General features: G+C 47.0%; 1 protein-coding gene across 1 annotated transcript; it reads right to left on the bottom strand.

Moving 5' to 3' along the window:
- Window positions 1-16,602: 16,602 nt before the first annotated feature.
- Window positions 16,603-17,280, bottom strand: DNAJB8 (DnaJ heat shock protein family (Hsp40) member B8). Its single transcript, XM_030502232.1, has one exon. The coding sequence runs from the start codon at window positions 17,278-17,280 to the stop codon at window positions 16,603-16,605; it is 678 nt and encodes a 225-aa protein (XP_030358092.1).
- Window positions 17,281-17,570: the final 290 nt, after the last annotated feature.

The raw sequence follows: 17,570 nt of genomic DNA on the forward strand, positions 1-17,570 counted from the left end.
CTTATTCTCCATTTATTGTACAATATTTATCATCAACCCGTTTTGTATATTTTGCTTTCTTTTGTGTAATCTTATCATCACTGGGGTTGAAAACGATGTAATTTTTGCTCCTTTGAGTAGTTGCCAAAAAAGCACTTACATCGGAGTATTAGTGTATCATTTGGCTAGCACATCACATAATGGTTTTTTTACAGCAAGTATTTAACCGTGTTTTCATCCTGTGGGAAAGAATGATGGGTCTGTTTTGTAAAAATAAGACCTTGTGGCAATGTGGACATGCAAGAGATAGAAACATAATGCAACAAATTAGTTTCAACACACAGAAATGAAGTAGTCCAGGCTCCGTATACATTCAGCAGTGCTGGTTCCTCTCTCTCTCTTTTGTCTCTCCTTTTTTCTCTTATTCTGAAACATATTGTTGGATTTTATGGGAAAACTTTGCAAGCAGAAACTATTAGAATTCAATGAGCCACCTATTTGGTTTGGGCACATGTTACACTTGTATGCATACGTGTGTGTGTATGTATGCACGTGTATAGGTAAAAATAGTATTTGTGAGTGCATGTGTGAGAGACAGAAGTGTAGTTGTGGGTACCAAGCAGATATGATCAAATTTATCCATTTGTGTGACTCGATGTGAGTTCATGGTGTTACAGCAAGAACCAAATTAGTTTTATTATAGGCTGAAAAGATGCTTTGGGTTTCAGCAGCAGAAGCAGTATTGTGAAGCAGGAGAAATCTGATCATTCTAATTTCCTCGCAGAAAATCAAGACCTGGAGCAAAAAATCATTTGTCTTTCAGCACTTCAGAAAGAATCAAGCAGGTAATCATTACAACTTGAGGTGATCCCATCAAATCCCTCCCAAATAGTGGTTAAGTGACTCTCTATTATTAAAACCCATCATTAACTTGAAAACCATTCATGCTGCAACCCACGTCTTTCCCTCCTGCGTGTTTTACAACCTGTCCACAGTAACGGTCACTCTCACCTCTGCCAGGACTAAAGTCAGAGTCACAGTTTTAAAGTTCTCCCATTTCTAAACTTTATTATTTTTATTCAGATCTCCAGTGAGTTGTGACTGGGTTTTATTTTCCTTTGTACATAAAAATTCACCAGGATACTCTCAGCCTTTGCCAAGGAACTGTAGGATCTGTTTGATGTCCACCTTCCTCCTTCCCAGCAGCCGCTCACCCGTTTGCGCAGTTACGTGCACATTTGTGTTTTGTCATGTCTGAATTCAGACCCACAGTCTGGAGATGCCAAGTACGTGCCTGACTTTACTTCTGTGAGAGGGAGTGGAGTGGAGCATATGGCTGCATGGTTCCTACGTAAAATAAAAAATGCCATTCAGCAAATTTATTGGGGCTTTATAGTGAGCTATCATCAGGAGTTGCACTAAAATGCAACTCAGGAAAAAAGGCTCCATAGCAGAGACTCCATGATGGAATAGGCTTCTTGTGTGTCTTGTCTTTGCTTGCTAATTTACAGCATTCCATAACTTCCAGAAACATCAACGAATTGTTTTCTGAAAGCCTTTCATCCTGAAAGGAACTGAGAAATCACTGCTTGCTTGTGTGGGCTGAGTCAGGGTGCTCCCAACCTGCCCTTTGGGAGCCCAGGATTCCTTTGAATGAAGGGGAGTTATCATAACAAGAACATGCTCAAGGAGGGTTTGTCCAAACTTCAGGACTATTCTGCTTTGAAAAACCTGGAAAACCCCTGTTGCACCACTACAAAGGAGTCAATAGATGAGAGGGGAGATGAGGACTGTCCCATTGTCTGCAGTCCCATGAAGGATGCCTGAGCTATTCCTTGCAGGAGGATGATGTGCCCATTGTTTTCCTAACCAGTGTGCTTTCCCAACCAGTCTTGCTCTAGGTGTGAGGGGAGCTTCACCTTTCCTGTGCTGTGAGAAGAGTGATTAAAAGCAAAGGAGAGAAGGTGAGTCAACAGTGACTACAGACCATGCATAAATTCCTAACAAATGGCTGGCAGGGGAGATAAATAGCAGAAACATGAAGCAGCTTGATTTTACTTTGAGCAATGCTTTATCTCCACAGAGACGTCACCACTGTGTTATATCATTTCCTCTCCAGATATGTCCATGGAAGAGCAAGACCTTCCCCTGATGTGACAGCACAAGCAGTTGGGGTGTTGTTCACGGCTGCTTTGGGAGTGCCATCAGCTATTACAGAGCAAAGACTCAGGGCAGGAGGTGTAACACACAGAGAAGAGCTAATAAGTGACCTTTGCAATAGTGTGATCAAGTCAAGCCCACCAAAAAATGACAGGTGAGGTAAGAGTTTGCTCAGGAGCTATGTCCTGCCCTAAGGGTATAACCAGGCAGTCAGGGAGATAGGAACAAACTTGCAACGCTGGATTTTTTTTGAGGGCTTGTGTTATCCGTCATAAAAATCTCATTGGTATTTGGGGCAGAATGGCTGTGCTGGACACTCAGCCTGGCTCTCCTTGTGATCCTTCATGACTATTTTGCCAAAACCCCAGCATTTAGTTATTCTTGATCCAAATAAAATGCTCTGACCTGGGTATATTTCCCAATATTTTTGCAGTACCCATTGCAGAAGTGACTCTGCTCCTAGCAGGACTGAGCTCCTTCAGGGTCCCCATCCCATGCTGTGCCAGCCCTGTGTAAGCTGCTCCTAAGCCCTGTTCTCTGCCAAGCCCTTCTCTGCCGCCCTGTGCAAACCCCAAGCGCGTACAGCCCAAATGCGGCAGTGATGGTCACCACTGGGCTGTGCATCTACAGCCTCCCTTGTAAGTGTCTCTGCAATAGATGTCTTGTGCAGAAAGAGGATTAAATACAATTTAAGCTTCTCGAAGAAGCCCTGTTTATGTGGGGTTTTTTTCTGGAGAAACACCCCTTTCCCCAGTGAATTCGTAGCGATTTTTAGGAAACAAGCTCTTTTGCAGGATCTTGTGAGATGGCAGGAGACGAAGGACTGTGCGGAGCTTTGTGTTGCTGGCAGGGTTCAACAAGGTGAGTTCCCCTGAGAGGCAAAGATTGGTTTTCTTGTTTAATGCCTTCTCATGTTTAAACTTGGGGATTTCAATGGCCCATTTCTCTCTTCTTTTCTTTTTTTTTTTTTCCCTAAATATGTTTATCTTCATGTCTGAAGTATTTGTGAGCTTTGCTTTTCTATCCCTGTAAAGGGTATCTTTTGGAGAAGTTCTTGTTTCTTTCATTTTCCATCTGTAATTGCAGGGATGTAAGAGAAAGAACATGCATCAAGCAGTCATCTGACATGAAGTTATGGTAAATGTATTTGCTCGGCCTGTTCCTTCTTTACATTGACTTTCCATTTTAATATCCCGGCATACACATACATATATATGTATATGAATATGACTGGCAACAGATAAAATGGGCTAATGGTAGAGAATGTTGAGGGGTGGGAGCTAGTTTTAAACTCTTTTTAATGTGTTTTTCTAAACGTTTTGACCACCGAAGTGGGTATAAGCAAGCACGTGACAGGTACGTTCACTGAGAGCCAGATGAATTTAGATGTCAATTTTTAGATGACAAATGCTGCAGTGAGTGATGCAAATGACAAAAATGAGTTGCAGAAAATTGAAGAATGTATCCAAACCATTGCAGCCTCTTTGCTTGCTGTTCGTAGGGAGAAAGCAAGATTTGTTTAATAAGTAATTCAATCCAAATGATTTGCCTAGTTGCTGAAGGAGCTAACAGAGTGTCTGGATTTGTGTGCTGGTTTGGTTATAGATATAGTGACGAGGAGCACAGTGCAGAAAAGCTGGGGTTATTAGAAGGAAGCACAAGCAATTCTCAGGGTGATATATTCTGGGGTTGGAACTGGATGAGCTTTAAGGTCCCTTCCAACCCAAACCACTCTGGTATTCTATGAGAATTCCGAACCAGTATTGCTGAACATAGGGACTGATGCACTTGGGGAGCAAACAAGGATGGTCAATAGTGTCCAGCAGAGCACTGGGGCTGCATGCCCCATGTGAGGGTGTCAGGAGAGCTTCTTGTGGTCTCCTGTGCTCAATAAAGCAAAGTGCTCTGGTCCTTTTCCACTCTCAGAGGGGAAAGGGATGGTGGAACGTGCTTGGAGGGCTGTTGGTGCTGCCGCTGTAGGGACGGCCGTGGAGCTTCTGATGCTCTGCATGCTCCAGCCTCGCCACCTGCGCCAGTCGGGAAAGGCTTTCCCGGTCTAAGAACCAGCAGCTGGTGTCTGGAGTCTGCTGCGGGAGCGTGTGTCTGATGTGTAATTTGAACTTGATTGTGAGGGCCTCGTAACCCTGCTGGAGCCGCTGCTGCCGCCCTGGAGCCAGCACCCTTGCCCCCAGGTACCCGGGGTGTTCATGCAGCTCCAGCCTCTCACACCCGGGAGCTGTGGGGCAGAGCTCACTTATGGCACATTCTCCTGCTTTAACTCCTCTCCTGGTGCTTTGTATCAAGCTACTGAAACCCATTTGTTTGGCAGCCGTGGAAACTTGACACTGATGAGGATGAGCAAGGGAAGGGAGAGACCTGTCGTTTCCAAGGGTGAAACCTGAAGCAAAAGCCTGATGTCTGCTGCAGAGCCCTTTGGGAAACCTGTAGGTATCTTGAGATGCTGTTGTTATGAATGGAGCCAACATGGGAACTCGTTTCTGGATCTTCTCTTCCTTGCTTGGAAACATTTGGATCTGTGGTGCTTGACCAGAAAATCACAAGGATAAACTTTTCCTTGCACACTGCTCGTGGGCTGGATGGGACCCTTCTTGGTCCAGGCTTTTAACACAGTCATTTACTTAGAAGAAAAGTGGTGCTAATAGGGAGACAGGCCAATGAGTTTTGGTGCTGATCCCAGCACCAAAATTCTGATGCGCAAGCCAGACTCTAACCCCACTGCGGTTCCCATGGAGCTTGGATAAACCGTATCCATCTTGTTCCATTTTATAGCATGGAAATCAGAATGGTTTTGAAATATGCAGTTGGAAAACCAGGTGCAGCATGGATCCAAGTTCCATTTTATTCAAACAACCAGATCTTAGAGAGAGGGGGTCTCATGGAAACGGGTTTGGCAGCAACAAGAAGAGGCCCAGTCAAACTTCTCCAGTACCAACAAACTCCTCTGGCCTTCCATATAGTTCAGAACCATCTCCAACCCAGGGACCCCCTTGGCTATGGGGTTTCTGTGTCACAAAGGCTGGCTCTGACAAACATTTTTAGAATCGCCATCTGTCAGCTTTTCCTTCAGGGATCCCCATTTACAATAGCTTGTATCCAGGCCATGTGCAAATCCCACTGGGCTGAAACTTGGCCCTGCACAAGGTTGGCCTGGATGCAATTAACAAACACAAAATTTATTCATTTTAGTTTGGCCAAAAATATAAGATTCTTTTGTTTGCAGATGCTGAAGTGGAGCTGCCTTTCCAAACTTATCAAGGACAAGGGAACCACTTTGGAGAAAATAACAGCCAACCCCAAAGTCATCCTAGAATTCAAATTGAGCTGGAAACTTACGCACCAAGTAGTTTATGAAGCTTAGAAATGGAGTCCATTTCTCTTGATTACTTTTCATTTTTGCTGCTGTTTCTGAACCTCATTGTTCTTCTTGGGCTCTAGACAGAAACACTGAAACATCAGAAGAAGAAAAGGAGCATTTGTGGCATCTAGGGGGGGCCCAGTAGGAAGTATCGGAAATCTCACAGGAATTCTTCAGTTTCAGGAGATTTGGAGAGATGTCTGACCCAAATCCCAGAGTTGGAGGTCAGGACTGTCGTGGCAGCGTGGCTGAATTGCTTTGGTCTGGGGATGTGGCTGGAAATCTTGTAAGATTGGGATGTCTCTTGATTGTCTACCCAGGCTCACCATTTTTTAGGTGTTATCTGCCAGACTTAAGCACGGTAAACCTCATGGTGCCTGATTTCTCTGTCTCACAAAGACGAAAAGCTGAGTCAGTCCCGCATCCACATCTTTGTTCCCTGGTTCCCACAGAAGCACCAGACCACTTAATTTGTTCCCGTCCTTCCTGCAGGTACCCTGTGATTGTAAAACAGAATTCGAATCTTCAAGCACTTTGAACCCCTCGCTACTCCACGGACCCCTGGTACAAGGGGGTTGCAATACTTCTACCCGAGCTGTGGGATGAGGAACTGAAGGAGAGGTCCTCTGCACATACCTGGCAGCAAGCAGACCTGGGACAAGCAGCTAATGCAGCACAAGAAGGATCAGCATGGCATTAAATACTTGCATGTAAGCATCCCCCAGATTGCATCACTTAGAGGTAATGCTGGAGCATTTCATAAAGATGACTTTTATTAGTTAAAGGGAAGCTGCCCCAGCCACTTCCAATGTAGCAAACACCCAGAGGTGCTGGGGATGTTTGGCCAACCAGCCCTTCTCCATACCTCCCAAATCTCCCAGCTGCTGGGAGCGGATCAGGTGGGATAAACCCACTGGTGCCCTCGGCAGCAGCAGGGCTGTTGCAGTAGTTAGTATGCTGGGGCTGTGCAGCTGCTCTGCCATCTTCATTCACCTTAGAAATGTGGAGTTTGAATGGTTTATCTCTATTAATCACCAGCTCAAAAAGCTTTGTGCACCAAGGGCCGCAGATAATTAACTTCACTATACTGCTTGTCTTATCAGTATCAACCTCTTGTCCTCCTGTGAAATAGTTAAAACCATCAGCCCCTTTTTACTTTTCCATTTAACTCTAATGCTTTAACACTGATGTTCTAAATGGCCCTGCGATTCAGACTTATTAGACAAACCTTTCTTTCTGCATCTCTTATATTTTTTGATAATTGGCCATGTATGTTTCTAAGGGGCTCAACAGCTTTTCATGCCACTATACTAATAATTAAAGGTTTCTCACAGCCTTTCAGATTTCTCTTTACCTTCTTTTCTTTGATAAGTATAATTTGCTGTTTAATTGGGGTGGGGGAAGAAATGTGGTAATAGCAATAAGCTGACTGCACAGGAAAAGGTTTTGTTTAACAAAATTCTCTAATTTTAAACAAATCTTCACTGTTTCCCTATTTTTGTCCTTTCTCCTGATGGAGCTCCCCTCCTTCCCACCGTGTAAAATGCTGTAACAGTCCAGTGAGAGGACAGGGGGAGACAAGATGGTGATGGAGGCTCTGTTTTTCATCATGCTGCTTGGATTAGCCCTTTGCTTTGCTAATGTCCCCATCTTCGTGGCTCTCTCAGTGGGTGCTGTGGCCGTTGTGTTGTGGTGCTGCCAACGGGGCATCCCTCGCTTGGTGCCGTTGGAGTTTCAGCCTTTCACATCCATGTGCCAGGTTGTTTTCAGGGTCCTTTCCTCTGGAGGCTTTCTTAGTCCCATCCCTCTGCCATCTAACCCCATGTCCTACCCTCTGTGCTAGCAGGATGTGAGTGTGGGTCTTCATGCATCTCATACTTAGAATACCCAGAAGCATTTCTCCATTTTATGTGGTTTCATCCTCTGTCTCTCCTACAAGCCCTCCCTGCCCATTCCAGAGGGCTTTCCCTCCGTCTCACACTTTCATTACTTGAGTTTCCCCTTTTTTCTCCTCCCCCCGTACCACCCCCCCCCCCCCCGCCATGTTCTCCAGTTCCCATATCAATGCCATCTCTCTCCCGTCTCTAGGTCTGTTCACTCTCAGCTTATTTCTTCTGTCTTCCCTGTGCAGGGATCCTGTTGTGGCGGTGACACAGATGGGGCCTGTCCTTAGCCCAAGAGCCATCTCACATGGAGAACAGCCCCAAGAGCTCCCTGGGGGCACCATCCTGCATCTGCAGAGGATAACGAGACTTTTGGCCAGCCTGCTGGACCTTCCCTCAGCTCTGGCCATGGATGAGTTCCACTGTGTCAACAGCGGGAGGACGCTGGGTCTAGAAAAGCCCCATTACTGCCATGGCCATCTGCTTCCCTAGATGTTGCCTGGCTCAGAAGAGGTGTTTTGGGGGTCTTGGAGATAGTGATAGAGGGGAGGATGGGATCTGGAGTACAGGAACTGTGGTGCTCTGACAGCCCATCTGGCACCATTCACACCAGTGAGGCTGTTTGAAGTCAGAGGACCCAATGCCTTTGGTCTTCACTAAAGATACTCTGATAAATGTTGCTCAGTAACTCCCATACTAATTTTAAAATTAATTAACCCTAACTACCCATCTCTTTCCATGTTCATATGTTCAACTGGTATCAATGCTCTTGTGGGACATACTCTAATGTACACTTCTAAATCGCAGCTCCTGGAGCCATGTGGGAGGCTCTTTAGCTTTCCTTCAACACAAAATACTTATGCAGTTGAGCAGAGAAGGATGGAAGTGTGACCCCCGTGCTCTGAAAGGATTGTACAGAGAATATCCAACACTGTTCTAAGGCTTGTGATTTTTACAGCACTCTTGATGTGGGGAAGAGGTGGGAGCAAAGAGAAGAGCTTATACAGAGGTTTTGACTATTGGATATGGGCAATACGGAGTTGTGCTCCTCCAACCAATTTGCAGTGACTCTTATCAGTGCTAGTACTGAACTACAAAACAAGTTCATGCAGAAATCATTCAGTTATTTTTTGAGTTATCTGTTCCAGGATTATTCTTTGTCAGGGGAGGAGAAAGAAAAAGGCTTGTGGTACCTCTGTTGTGAATAATTCATCCCATCCTACTAGTGTGGGTGCTAGGTGACCCCTTTGCTTGGCTCCCACTAGGATTGGGCAGGAGCATGGGATGCCTCCCACGTCTCCGTTAGCTGCTGGGGGTTAATAGGGGCACTCAACACACACAAGCAACACTCTAAGCAGGGTCAGGGGTCAGCCAGCACATTGTGACCTAAAATTGGACAGCTTTTACTCATTTCATATTAGGTGACACCATTTCTCCTTGGCCAAGTGCCTTGCCCGGTGCCTGTACGTGGTGCTGCAGGAGCCCAGCCAGTCCCCTCTGAGCACTGAGGACAGCAGTGACCCCCTGCACAGATGCACTCCTTACCCTTATATTCCGTATCCCAACTACTACCCAGTATCACAAAGGGAAATAAAAACCAACAGTGACTGTTGAACGACTGGCCCCTGCCCCTCTGCTGCCTCAGACAGGACAGCTTGGAGATACTCAATTCCAGATAATTAGTATTTTAACCCGCCAGGTCCTGGTGCCGTGCTGCAGCATGGCAAACCTTCCAGCTCACCATGGGGCCCTGGCTGCATCTGGGCCACTGGAGCACCAGTGGCCTGACCCTGCTTATCCCCATGTGTCACCATCTGTCCCATCCAGGGATTTGTTTTGGGTAACTGAGGTGCAAATAGCAGCAAGATCTCTTCTTGAGCTCCAACCAACATCCCTGGGAGTTCTCACTGATGCTCCAGTTTTCTCCCCTTCCCCAGAGAGAAGGCTTTGAGAGCAATTCTCTTATCTCTGCTTGTTTTGTTTTGGTATCTCAGGCAGCAGTGTGTCTCAAGGTGTCTCTCCTCTTTCCTCCTTTCCAGTTGTCTGTTTCCCTCCATCACTTTGTCACCCTTAGTTGCTTGTTAGTCTCTCTGACTTCCTCCTCCTTCTCCCTAGTTCTGTCCATCCGTCATTTTCCCTCGGTAGCCCATGCTCTTTTCTCTCTCCCACTTCTTCTGTCTCTTGTTTCTCCCTCGTTTCTCTCTTTCGTTTTTCCCCCCTAGTGTCGGAACTTCTTTCTTTGATTCCCCCCCCTCCACCTCCCACCCTTTATAGTGCTGTTATCTGTGATTTTGGCAAAGAGCACATTTATTGGGGAGGAATATCCCCATGGCAACGCAGCAGATGGTGACTTTTGATTAACTTGGCTTTTTTTTTTTTCCCCCGACTGCCAAATCACAATCCGTCTTTGAAATTAAATCAGGCTGTGATAGCATCAGTTGTTCTGGAGAGGGGACGAGAGAGAAACAAGACTGAAGTATTACAGTGGGAGCCAGGATGTAATGCAAATTGGTGTTTTTTAACCCCAGCAATAAACCCCCCGTTCATTCGGGAGGAGCCACACGAGAGGGCATAATGAAGTAAAAAAATAAGATTAAAAAAAGTGTTATCACCCCACATGGGCTCCTTGCTCTCACCACGCTGGAGAGTGTCTGTAACACCGGTGTCACTCCTTGCCAAGTCACTCAGTGCTGCTGGGCCTCATTCTGCAGCTGCTTAAACACCATTGAGGGTTTTCCTCATGTCATCATGGGTGGTGGGAAGAAGCCAGGTTCTTCACTGCGCAATCCAAGCAACTATCTATTTGCAGGGGCGCAGTGTCCAAAGTGGGAAGGAAAGCATTAGCAAGCAGCAGGGGGAAGGAAAGCAAGCGGCTCCTGGAAGGCATTGGTGGGAGGTGAGAGGAATTCAGGGTGAAGTCAGGAAGCAGAGGAGCTGGGAAGGGTGGATTGCATCACCGAGCCAAGACGCTGAGTGATCAAGGGCATGGGAAAGTGACGAGCTCTCTGTAATGGCACCAGGGAGGTCTGAGCCTGGGGAAGGAAGGGCGCAAAGTTCTGCCAGCCATGGAGAGAGAGTTACAGGGCATAGCCCCATGGAAGATGGGAAAGCAGATACTGAAGTCAAACAGTAGAGAACTTTCTTGAATGCTTCAGAAGTGGGTGGTATTCAAGTCCCATGAGCTCCTTTGCCTAGTGCATTTTGGAGGGTGACCAAAGGTGAATGCAATTGAGCACTAATCATAGCCAAAGATAAAGGAGAGCTTGAAAATGAAAGCTGCAGAGAGGAGATGAATAAAGACCCAGCAATTTCATGGGAACTGACATGTTGTCTCAGGCCAGTCTGCTATCCCCGGAGTTTAGAGGGCGGTTGTCTGGTCTCAGCACTGGCTCCTTTGGATGCAGTGAGTTTAGCAGTTATGGCTAAAGGTAAACAAAGGATCACATCCAGTCTTGGTGAGGTTGAGCTCAGATGGATGAGGTTGTAGCATGTGTATCTTCTGGTACTGTAGAGAGCAAACACACAAGCTCTTGGTGCTTCATATGAGCCTTCAGATACTCTGTCACTAGGCTCTCTTCTACCTTTGCAAAGAGGCTCTAACTTCCCATTACACAACCTGTGAAGAGATGTTTCCCCTGGAGGAGCTCTGATCTTAATGCATGGTCCAAAACTACACACTTCTGCAAAATCTTCACATACATGTCATTGCCTTGTCCCTTACGTTAGGACAAATAATAGAGAAGCTCCCACTACACTTTCTGAAAAGCAGACCATGTTCTCTTGCTCTCCAGGAGCCACCACCACATCTCTCTCACTGCTTTTTTTAGTCAAACCAGTGCTTGTTCCTGCTCCGCTCCAGGGGACTCTGTGGGCTGTCTTAAGTTCTTCCAGGATAAACTCTCTGTCCAATAGATAAAATTTTACTGCAGATGTTGTTGCTTCTGTTGGAGATCTCAGTTCAGGAGTGTTTTGTGTATGCTGTGTGTGAGATCTGATGCACTTTGAGGAGAAGATAAGGTTTGGGTGCAGGAGGTAAATCAGGTGAGGACACTGCTGGAGCTTAATTGCCAAGAGATGTCTTGGGGCCTGATTCTTCCCTGTGAGACAGAGGCATGAAGAAGAGTTCCAGTCTGCAGAGGTATGTGTTGGTGGAAAGCATCAGAGAAGCATTTCGTGAGCACAGTGGGATTTAAACCCCTGTTTGGATCTCTGGTCAGGGGATCTAACCCGTGGTTCATTCTGCGTAGATGGTAATCCTAGTTTAGACAAGAACTTGCATCTGCTTGATGCTGCTTCTCCCTGTTTTGGACAGATTGCCACTTGGTTTCTTGCCCCAGGCACCTTGCCAGTGTCTATCTGTCCCCAAATCTCTCTCTCCTTTGCTTGCATCTCCCCTTGCCCTGCACAAGTGCCTTGCAACCATGCTCATCTCTTCCCTTGCATGCAGCCCCTGGGTGCTCGTGTGCATCCATCCAACATGCCTTGCTGTGGGAGCCACACGTGGCTTGTCTGTGTGTTTGCCCTCTAGTACCATGGAGCTGGTAACCTCTAACAGGGGGTGGGAGCTGCCGAGGGCTGAAATCCAGACGTGCCCCGTGGGCTGCCCCCGCAGCTCATCCCGCTGGCACAGCGAACGTGTCCCGAGCACCCGCAGGGCTGCGATCCAGCCCCAAGAGCTGCTCAGAGCAAACCAGCTGTGACACCGCGGCACAGCGCTCGAGCCTCTCCGGCTTGACACCACATCGTTATAGATTGATGCCATGACACCAGCGCTCAAAATAGCACCAGGACAATTTGATTTCCTGCAGATCTCAGGATGGGGTCATAAAAACGGAGACTGTTCTGGAGAAATGGGATAGGGTGGAAATGTTTGTAGTGACATCACAGCCGCTTCCATGCCAATGGCCTCCTACTGCTACAAACATGTGATTGTGATTTTGCTGCACGCTCCATCAGAAAAGAGCCAGGCGGGCCAGGGAGGCAGAGAGAGGGAGGAGAAGGGACGGAAATATTCTGTTCTTGTATCTCAATTCAAACATCTTACAATAGCCTCATAGCCCAGGGTGCTGAGTGACCCGTGGGTGCAGGAGCGGGACTGCGGAGCTGAGGCTGCTGCTAGATCAGTGGAACTCAGGGGGTTGCAGCAACCTAACTGGGGGCTTGGATAAAGACCTTTGATTCTACAGTAGAGGATCCTGGTCTGCATTGGGGTCCTTTATTACGGAGTTGGGTGGTCTCATTGTGCTTACTCTTCCTCACTGATCCCATTTGTTTCTAACGTCACTTTTCTTGGCAACAAAAACCTGCAGGCCTGAAATACGGCTGCAAAAGGCACTGCATGGCTGTTGTCTTTTAGGGGTTCTCATTATAGAGTGGAACAGATCTCAGTGTTGGAGTTTCACTCACAAAGCAGGGAGCAGCAGGGGGGGATTTAAGTAGCTGGGGGTAGGGGAGAAAAAAGAGGAAAGAAATGGAGGTTAACCCACAAAACAAAACTAGTTTGTGTCTGAGGACATTGCAGGAGGAAATCTCATCTCAGTTGCCCCACAGAAGGCAGCAAAGTCCACCTTTGGTAGCATGGTCCTTCCCAAGAAACAGCCCACAGAGATCAGCCCTGGCTGTGTCCAGCACGTGTAACCTTGGGGGGCTGCAGAGGGGATGGGGAGCGAAGGGATCCAGCTAATGCACCCATCTATCAGATTAAGCTGTCAAAGCCCAAACCGCTTCCATCACTGTCTGAGGAGAGATTCTCACTCCCTGCTTAATGGGATGGCAGCGCTGCTGTTCCCACTCCAGGGAGAGGGGCCACTGCCACCACAGTGTGCAGCAGGCTGCGAGCTTAAAATCCTATTAGGCAGAGACTAACAGTTGCAAAAAGAAAGCAGGTATCCCCTGGTGGGGATTTAAAGATGTTTAGACATAATTTGATTTTCCAAGCAGATGTCATTATTGTTAAACAGTTGCCCACTTGATATGTTCAAGTTGTTGGCTGTAATTGCTAAAATTAGCAGGTCTGCATAGAGCAAAGGTCAGTCGGTTAATATTGTGATTCAGTACTTTATGAAGTAATTCCAAATGCTTTTATGTATGTTTTTGGTTTTGCAGCCTCAGCCCACATTAAAGTAGTTGTGGGGCCAGCTAATAAAATAATGCCTCAGCCTCTCCACGCGCTTGGGTTTGGTGCTGCAGACAAACAGGAGACTTCAAACTGCCCCCCAGTGGGATGTGTTCAAGCAGAGTTGGTGCTTGAAATGAGCCCATCGTGTCCAATGGTTGCTGGAAGGATGAGGGGATGCTGAATGTGTTCAAGCAAAGTTGGTGCTTGAAATGAGCCCATCGTGTCCAATGGTTGCTGGAAGGAAGTTGAGCAAAAGGCTCTGCCACTGGTACCTGTGGTCCTCGTAGGTGGATGCAAGTGCCCCCAGCCATGAACACACCTGAAAGACACACTGCTGACCAGGCAAGGTCCCCAGATACAGTCTTTAGAGGAAGATGAATTTCTGGAAGAGGAACAGAGAGCTGGAACTGGGTGAGGGAAAAGCTCCTTGGCTGTGCTGTGGCTGGACACCTGATGCTGCCGCCTCTGGTGCTGCAGCTGCTGAATGGCAAGGGAAACAGCTTTAAAAACTCTTTGAAGGTGTTACTGTTCCACTGACAGGCTCAGTGTCAGTCTGATCCCATGTCTGGGGACAGACAAGGGTTTTCTTCCAAGGCAAGGTTTGCTGGGGTCCATTTATTTCTCTGTAAGAAACACAACCTGTTTCCATGGTGGTTTGGGCACTCCTGGCACACTTCTTGCTCTCCTACTACCAGACCTTTATGGTTGTCTTGTTTCTTTAATCTCAGAAAGGGCAGCAAGGTGCTTTGTGGCCTGCAGAGCACAGGGAGATGTGGAAGAGGATCTGCAGCTCCTCCTGGACGGGACACTTACCAGGTGAGCTGGATCCCTTCCCTATCCATGTTCCCCTATTCCTGACAGCAGGTTTTGGTACAGGCAGCTGCCAGAGCTGCCCCAGGAGCTCACTGCTGCTGAGGCAGCAATGGAAATGCCCTGATTCAGGGATGGAAAAGGAAGTACTTGCTCTTAGATGCTGGCTTAGATACCCATACAAGAGAGGGAATTGCTGACCCAAGGCTGGACAGGTCCAAGATGTGTGTAGGCCTGCATATCTTCATCTCAGATCAAGAAATACTGATGTGCAGACATAAAAATATCCCATTAGAGACAAGGCTGAAGCAAAGTTTTAGCTGTAGCAAGCTGAAAACATTGAGGAGCTGGGAATTCAACTCTGGTCCAGATTTCAAAACATGTTGTTTTGATCAAAGACCATTTCAGTTTCCGATCCAGAATGTGCAGTTTGGGGGTTTTGTTGGTTTGTTATTGTTTGTTTACCTTGGACTTCCTCAGGAGTAGCATAAGGTAAATTCAAGAAGCCATCTCACATGAACACGCTGTCCACAGAGGGAGTATCAGCAGAAATATTTACTTGTGTTTCCACTGACCAAAATGATCTTTCTGTACCAAGCCCCTTAAATCTCTGTATCCTGAGTCCCAGAGCCTGCAGCATTGCTGATGGCTCCAGAGCTGTGGAGGAGCAGAGGTCCTGGTTTGTCCCTGGACTGAGGCTTTCCCTACTCTCATCTCCACTGGCCTCTGTCTCTGAACCCAGCTTGCACTTTTAGACTGATACTTGCCTCCCAGTTCTGTGTCTTTTTCTTACTGGGAGAGAGACTCACAAGGACTTAACAGCCCTGAGCATAACAAATACAGTTTGGGTCTGTTTTCCCAAGCTGGCCATGGCATCAGTTGCTAAGGAAGGCCATTTAAGCTCCATTTTGCTTTTGAAAAGCAAAAAGATTTTATGAAGGGGTGGCAGTATTCTGGCTTATTTAACTTAGACTGCTTCATGTTTGGAGCCTTCACTAGGATCACCACCTCCCAGTCTCCTTCAAAGCACGGGAGTCTGTTATTCCCATTTTACAGCAGAGGAAACAGATGCAAAGACCTGCCCAAACGCAGGCAGCAATTGCAATCTGGATTGGAGTGGAAATGTCCCCAAAAGCTAGTTCCAGTCTCCAGGGAGACATCAGTGGGCAGGGCAAGCTGGGAAACTCAAGGGGATGTAGCGTGGGACCGAACATAAGAGGCGTGTAAGAGTTTAAATGCCTAAGGTGATCTGGCCAAGCACGAAACAAGGCTCAGCAGTTCATGTCAGCACAGGGGAGGGCGGAAACATGGGGAGCGGGTTCTTAGCTCAGTGGAGGACGAAAGCAGCATGCTGGCAGGCTGTGCAAGAAATGCATTGTGAACTGGCTCTTGCAGCTGCGAGCGAGACAATGAGGATGGTAAAGCACCATCTAAGTCCCCGCATCCAGCTTTGCACAAAGAGGGAGCTAAACTCAGCCCCTTGGAATCTGTTTGCTCATGGTTTGAATTTAGCTCTTTTTTATTTGAATGGCTCCAAGCAGAAAGGGACCAGAGGTTGTCCAAGAGCCAAATTCACCTTCTCCCTGCTCACTTTCAGCCCCCAAGCTACACAGTGCTTCCATCACGGTCTGTGGTCATAATTTGCTGGCCATTCTCAAGAAAGCCCCTGTTTTCTGCTACATTGTGGAGAATGGTATTTTCTTCCTTCCTTTGGTTTTTCCTACACCAGCCCTTCTCTTCCAGGTTCTGCGTGACCCACTGAACCTCGCCACCTTCTTGCCTGTGCACAAAAACTTTTTCAATGAGTATGCATCTTCTCGTACACCAGAGGTAGGATATTTGTCACTCAGACTCAGAGCTGTGCATGAGGTTCACACAACTCTTTATTCTCCCAGTTAGTAGTCTTCAAGATTGGCATTTCAAGGAGTGGCAAGAGGATCTATAGCTTGTCATAGAGCTCTCTTACTTGTCCATCAGCCACCCTGTCTCTTCTTGGTATATCAACTTGGACTCTTTGGCAAACCAGCAAGGTTGCTTTCAGATAAATCTACTATACCTATGTACTGAGCAAGCACTATCAATCACCTTACACAGGGTTAGTAGAGTCCTGCTTCTTAGTTTAGCATAACTCCAAATCTTTTCCTGTGAAGTATTTGTTCCCAGCCACTGAGAGGTCTGCACTGGTTGTGTCATTTATTTATGTGTCAGCATTTATTAATGCTACTTGTAGTAGATTACATCCGTTGAACAGTGAGAGCACAAACCACAGCTTGCAGCTAATGCTTATGCTGGGGGACATTACAATTCCTGGTGGTCACAGACTTCAGCCTCCCATCTTCTTCCACTTCTATTCTTTCCTGCCCATGCTCGATGATTCTCCGGGTGGTGATCCTCTTGCCATTGATCACTTTAGTAGTGGTTAACACTGATCTGATATCGTGTGGCCTAGCTCTGTCTTCAGCAAAGGCGGATTTGGGCTGCTCACTGGGCCCGAATAAATTCCATTGCGTAAATGACTCCATAAAATCAGAAAACAGGTTGGACCTTCTTCCTCTTCCACTTTTCCTGTGCCAGTTTTCATCATTGTATCTCATGTTATCAAAGGGGTCCCAGAAATCATGTACAAAGGGATTCAGCTCTCCAAAAGCTTCACTAAAGATATTGAGATCATGGAATTCACAGGGGGAGTTAAAGAAGCCATTATCACCCGCTGTGGTACCTCCTGCTCTGTGGGATCTGCTCTCCTTCACAGACCTGTCATAGAGGGATCGTTTCTGAGGGTCAGACAGAACCTCGTATGCCTCAGCAACAGCTTTGAATTTCTTTTCAGCTTCCTCCTTGTTGTTGGGATTCTTATCAGGATGCCATTTTAGTGCCAGTTTGTGGTAGGATTTCTTAACATCATCCTGTGAGGCACTTTTTTTCAGTCCCAGGACTTTGTAATAATCCACCATTTCAAAGGAAACGTGGGGCTGTTTGGAAGATGCCTGGAAGATACCTCTCACCCACAAGGGATGTGAAGCCCGGGGATGACCAGCGTGCAGAGGCTCCTGGACAGCTAATGCTTCTGTGCTCCTCAGGGGTGGGTAGATGCTCAGTTCATCCCTTGGTGTGCTCTGTCTTTATGCATCAGGAGGCCACGCAGTGCTGCTCGACCAAATCCTTCCTTTGTAAGGCTGCTGGTGGTGAATTGTGACCTCAGGGGGGACTCAGCCAATCATTGCTCTGTTGACCTCGTTCTAGG

This window comes from Strigops habroptila, chromosome 11 (genome assembly GCF_004027225.2).
Source record: "Strigops habroptila isolate Jane chromosome 11, bStrHab1.2.pri, whole genome shotgun sequence".
Classification (NCBI taxonomy): Eukaryota; Metazoa; Chordata; class Aves; order Psittaciformes; family Psittacidae; genus Strigops; species Strigops habroptila.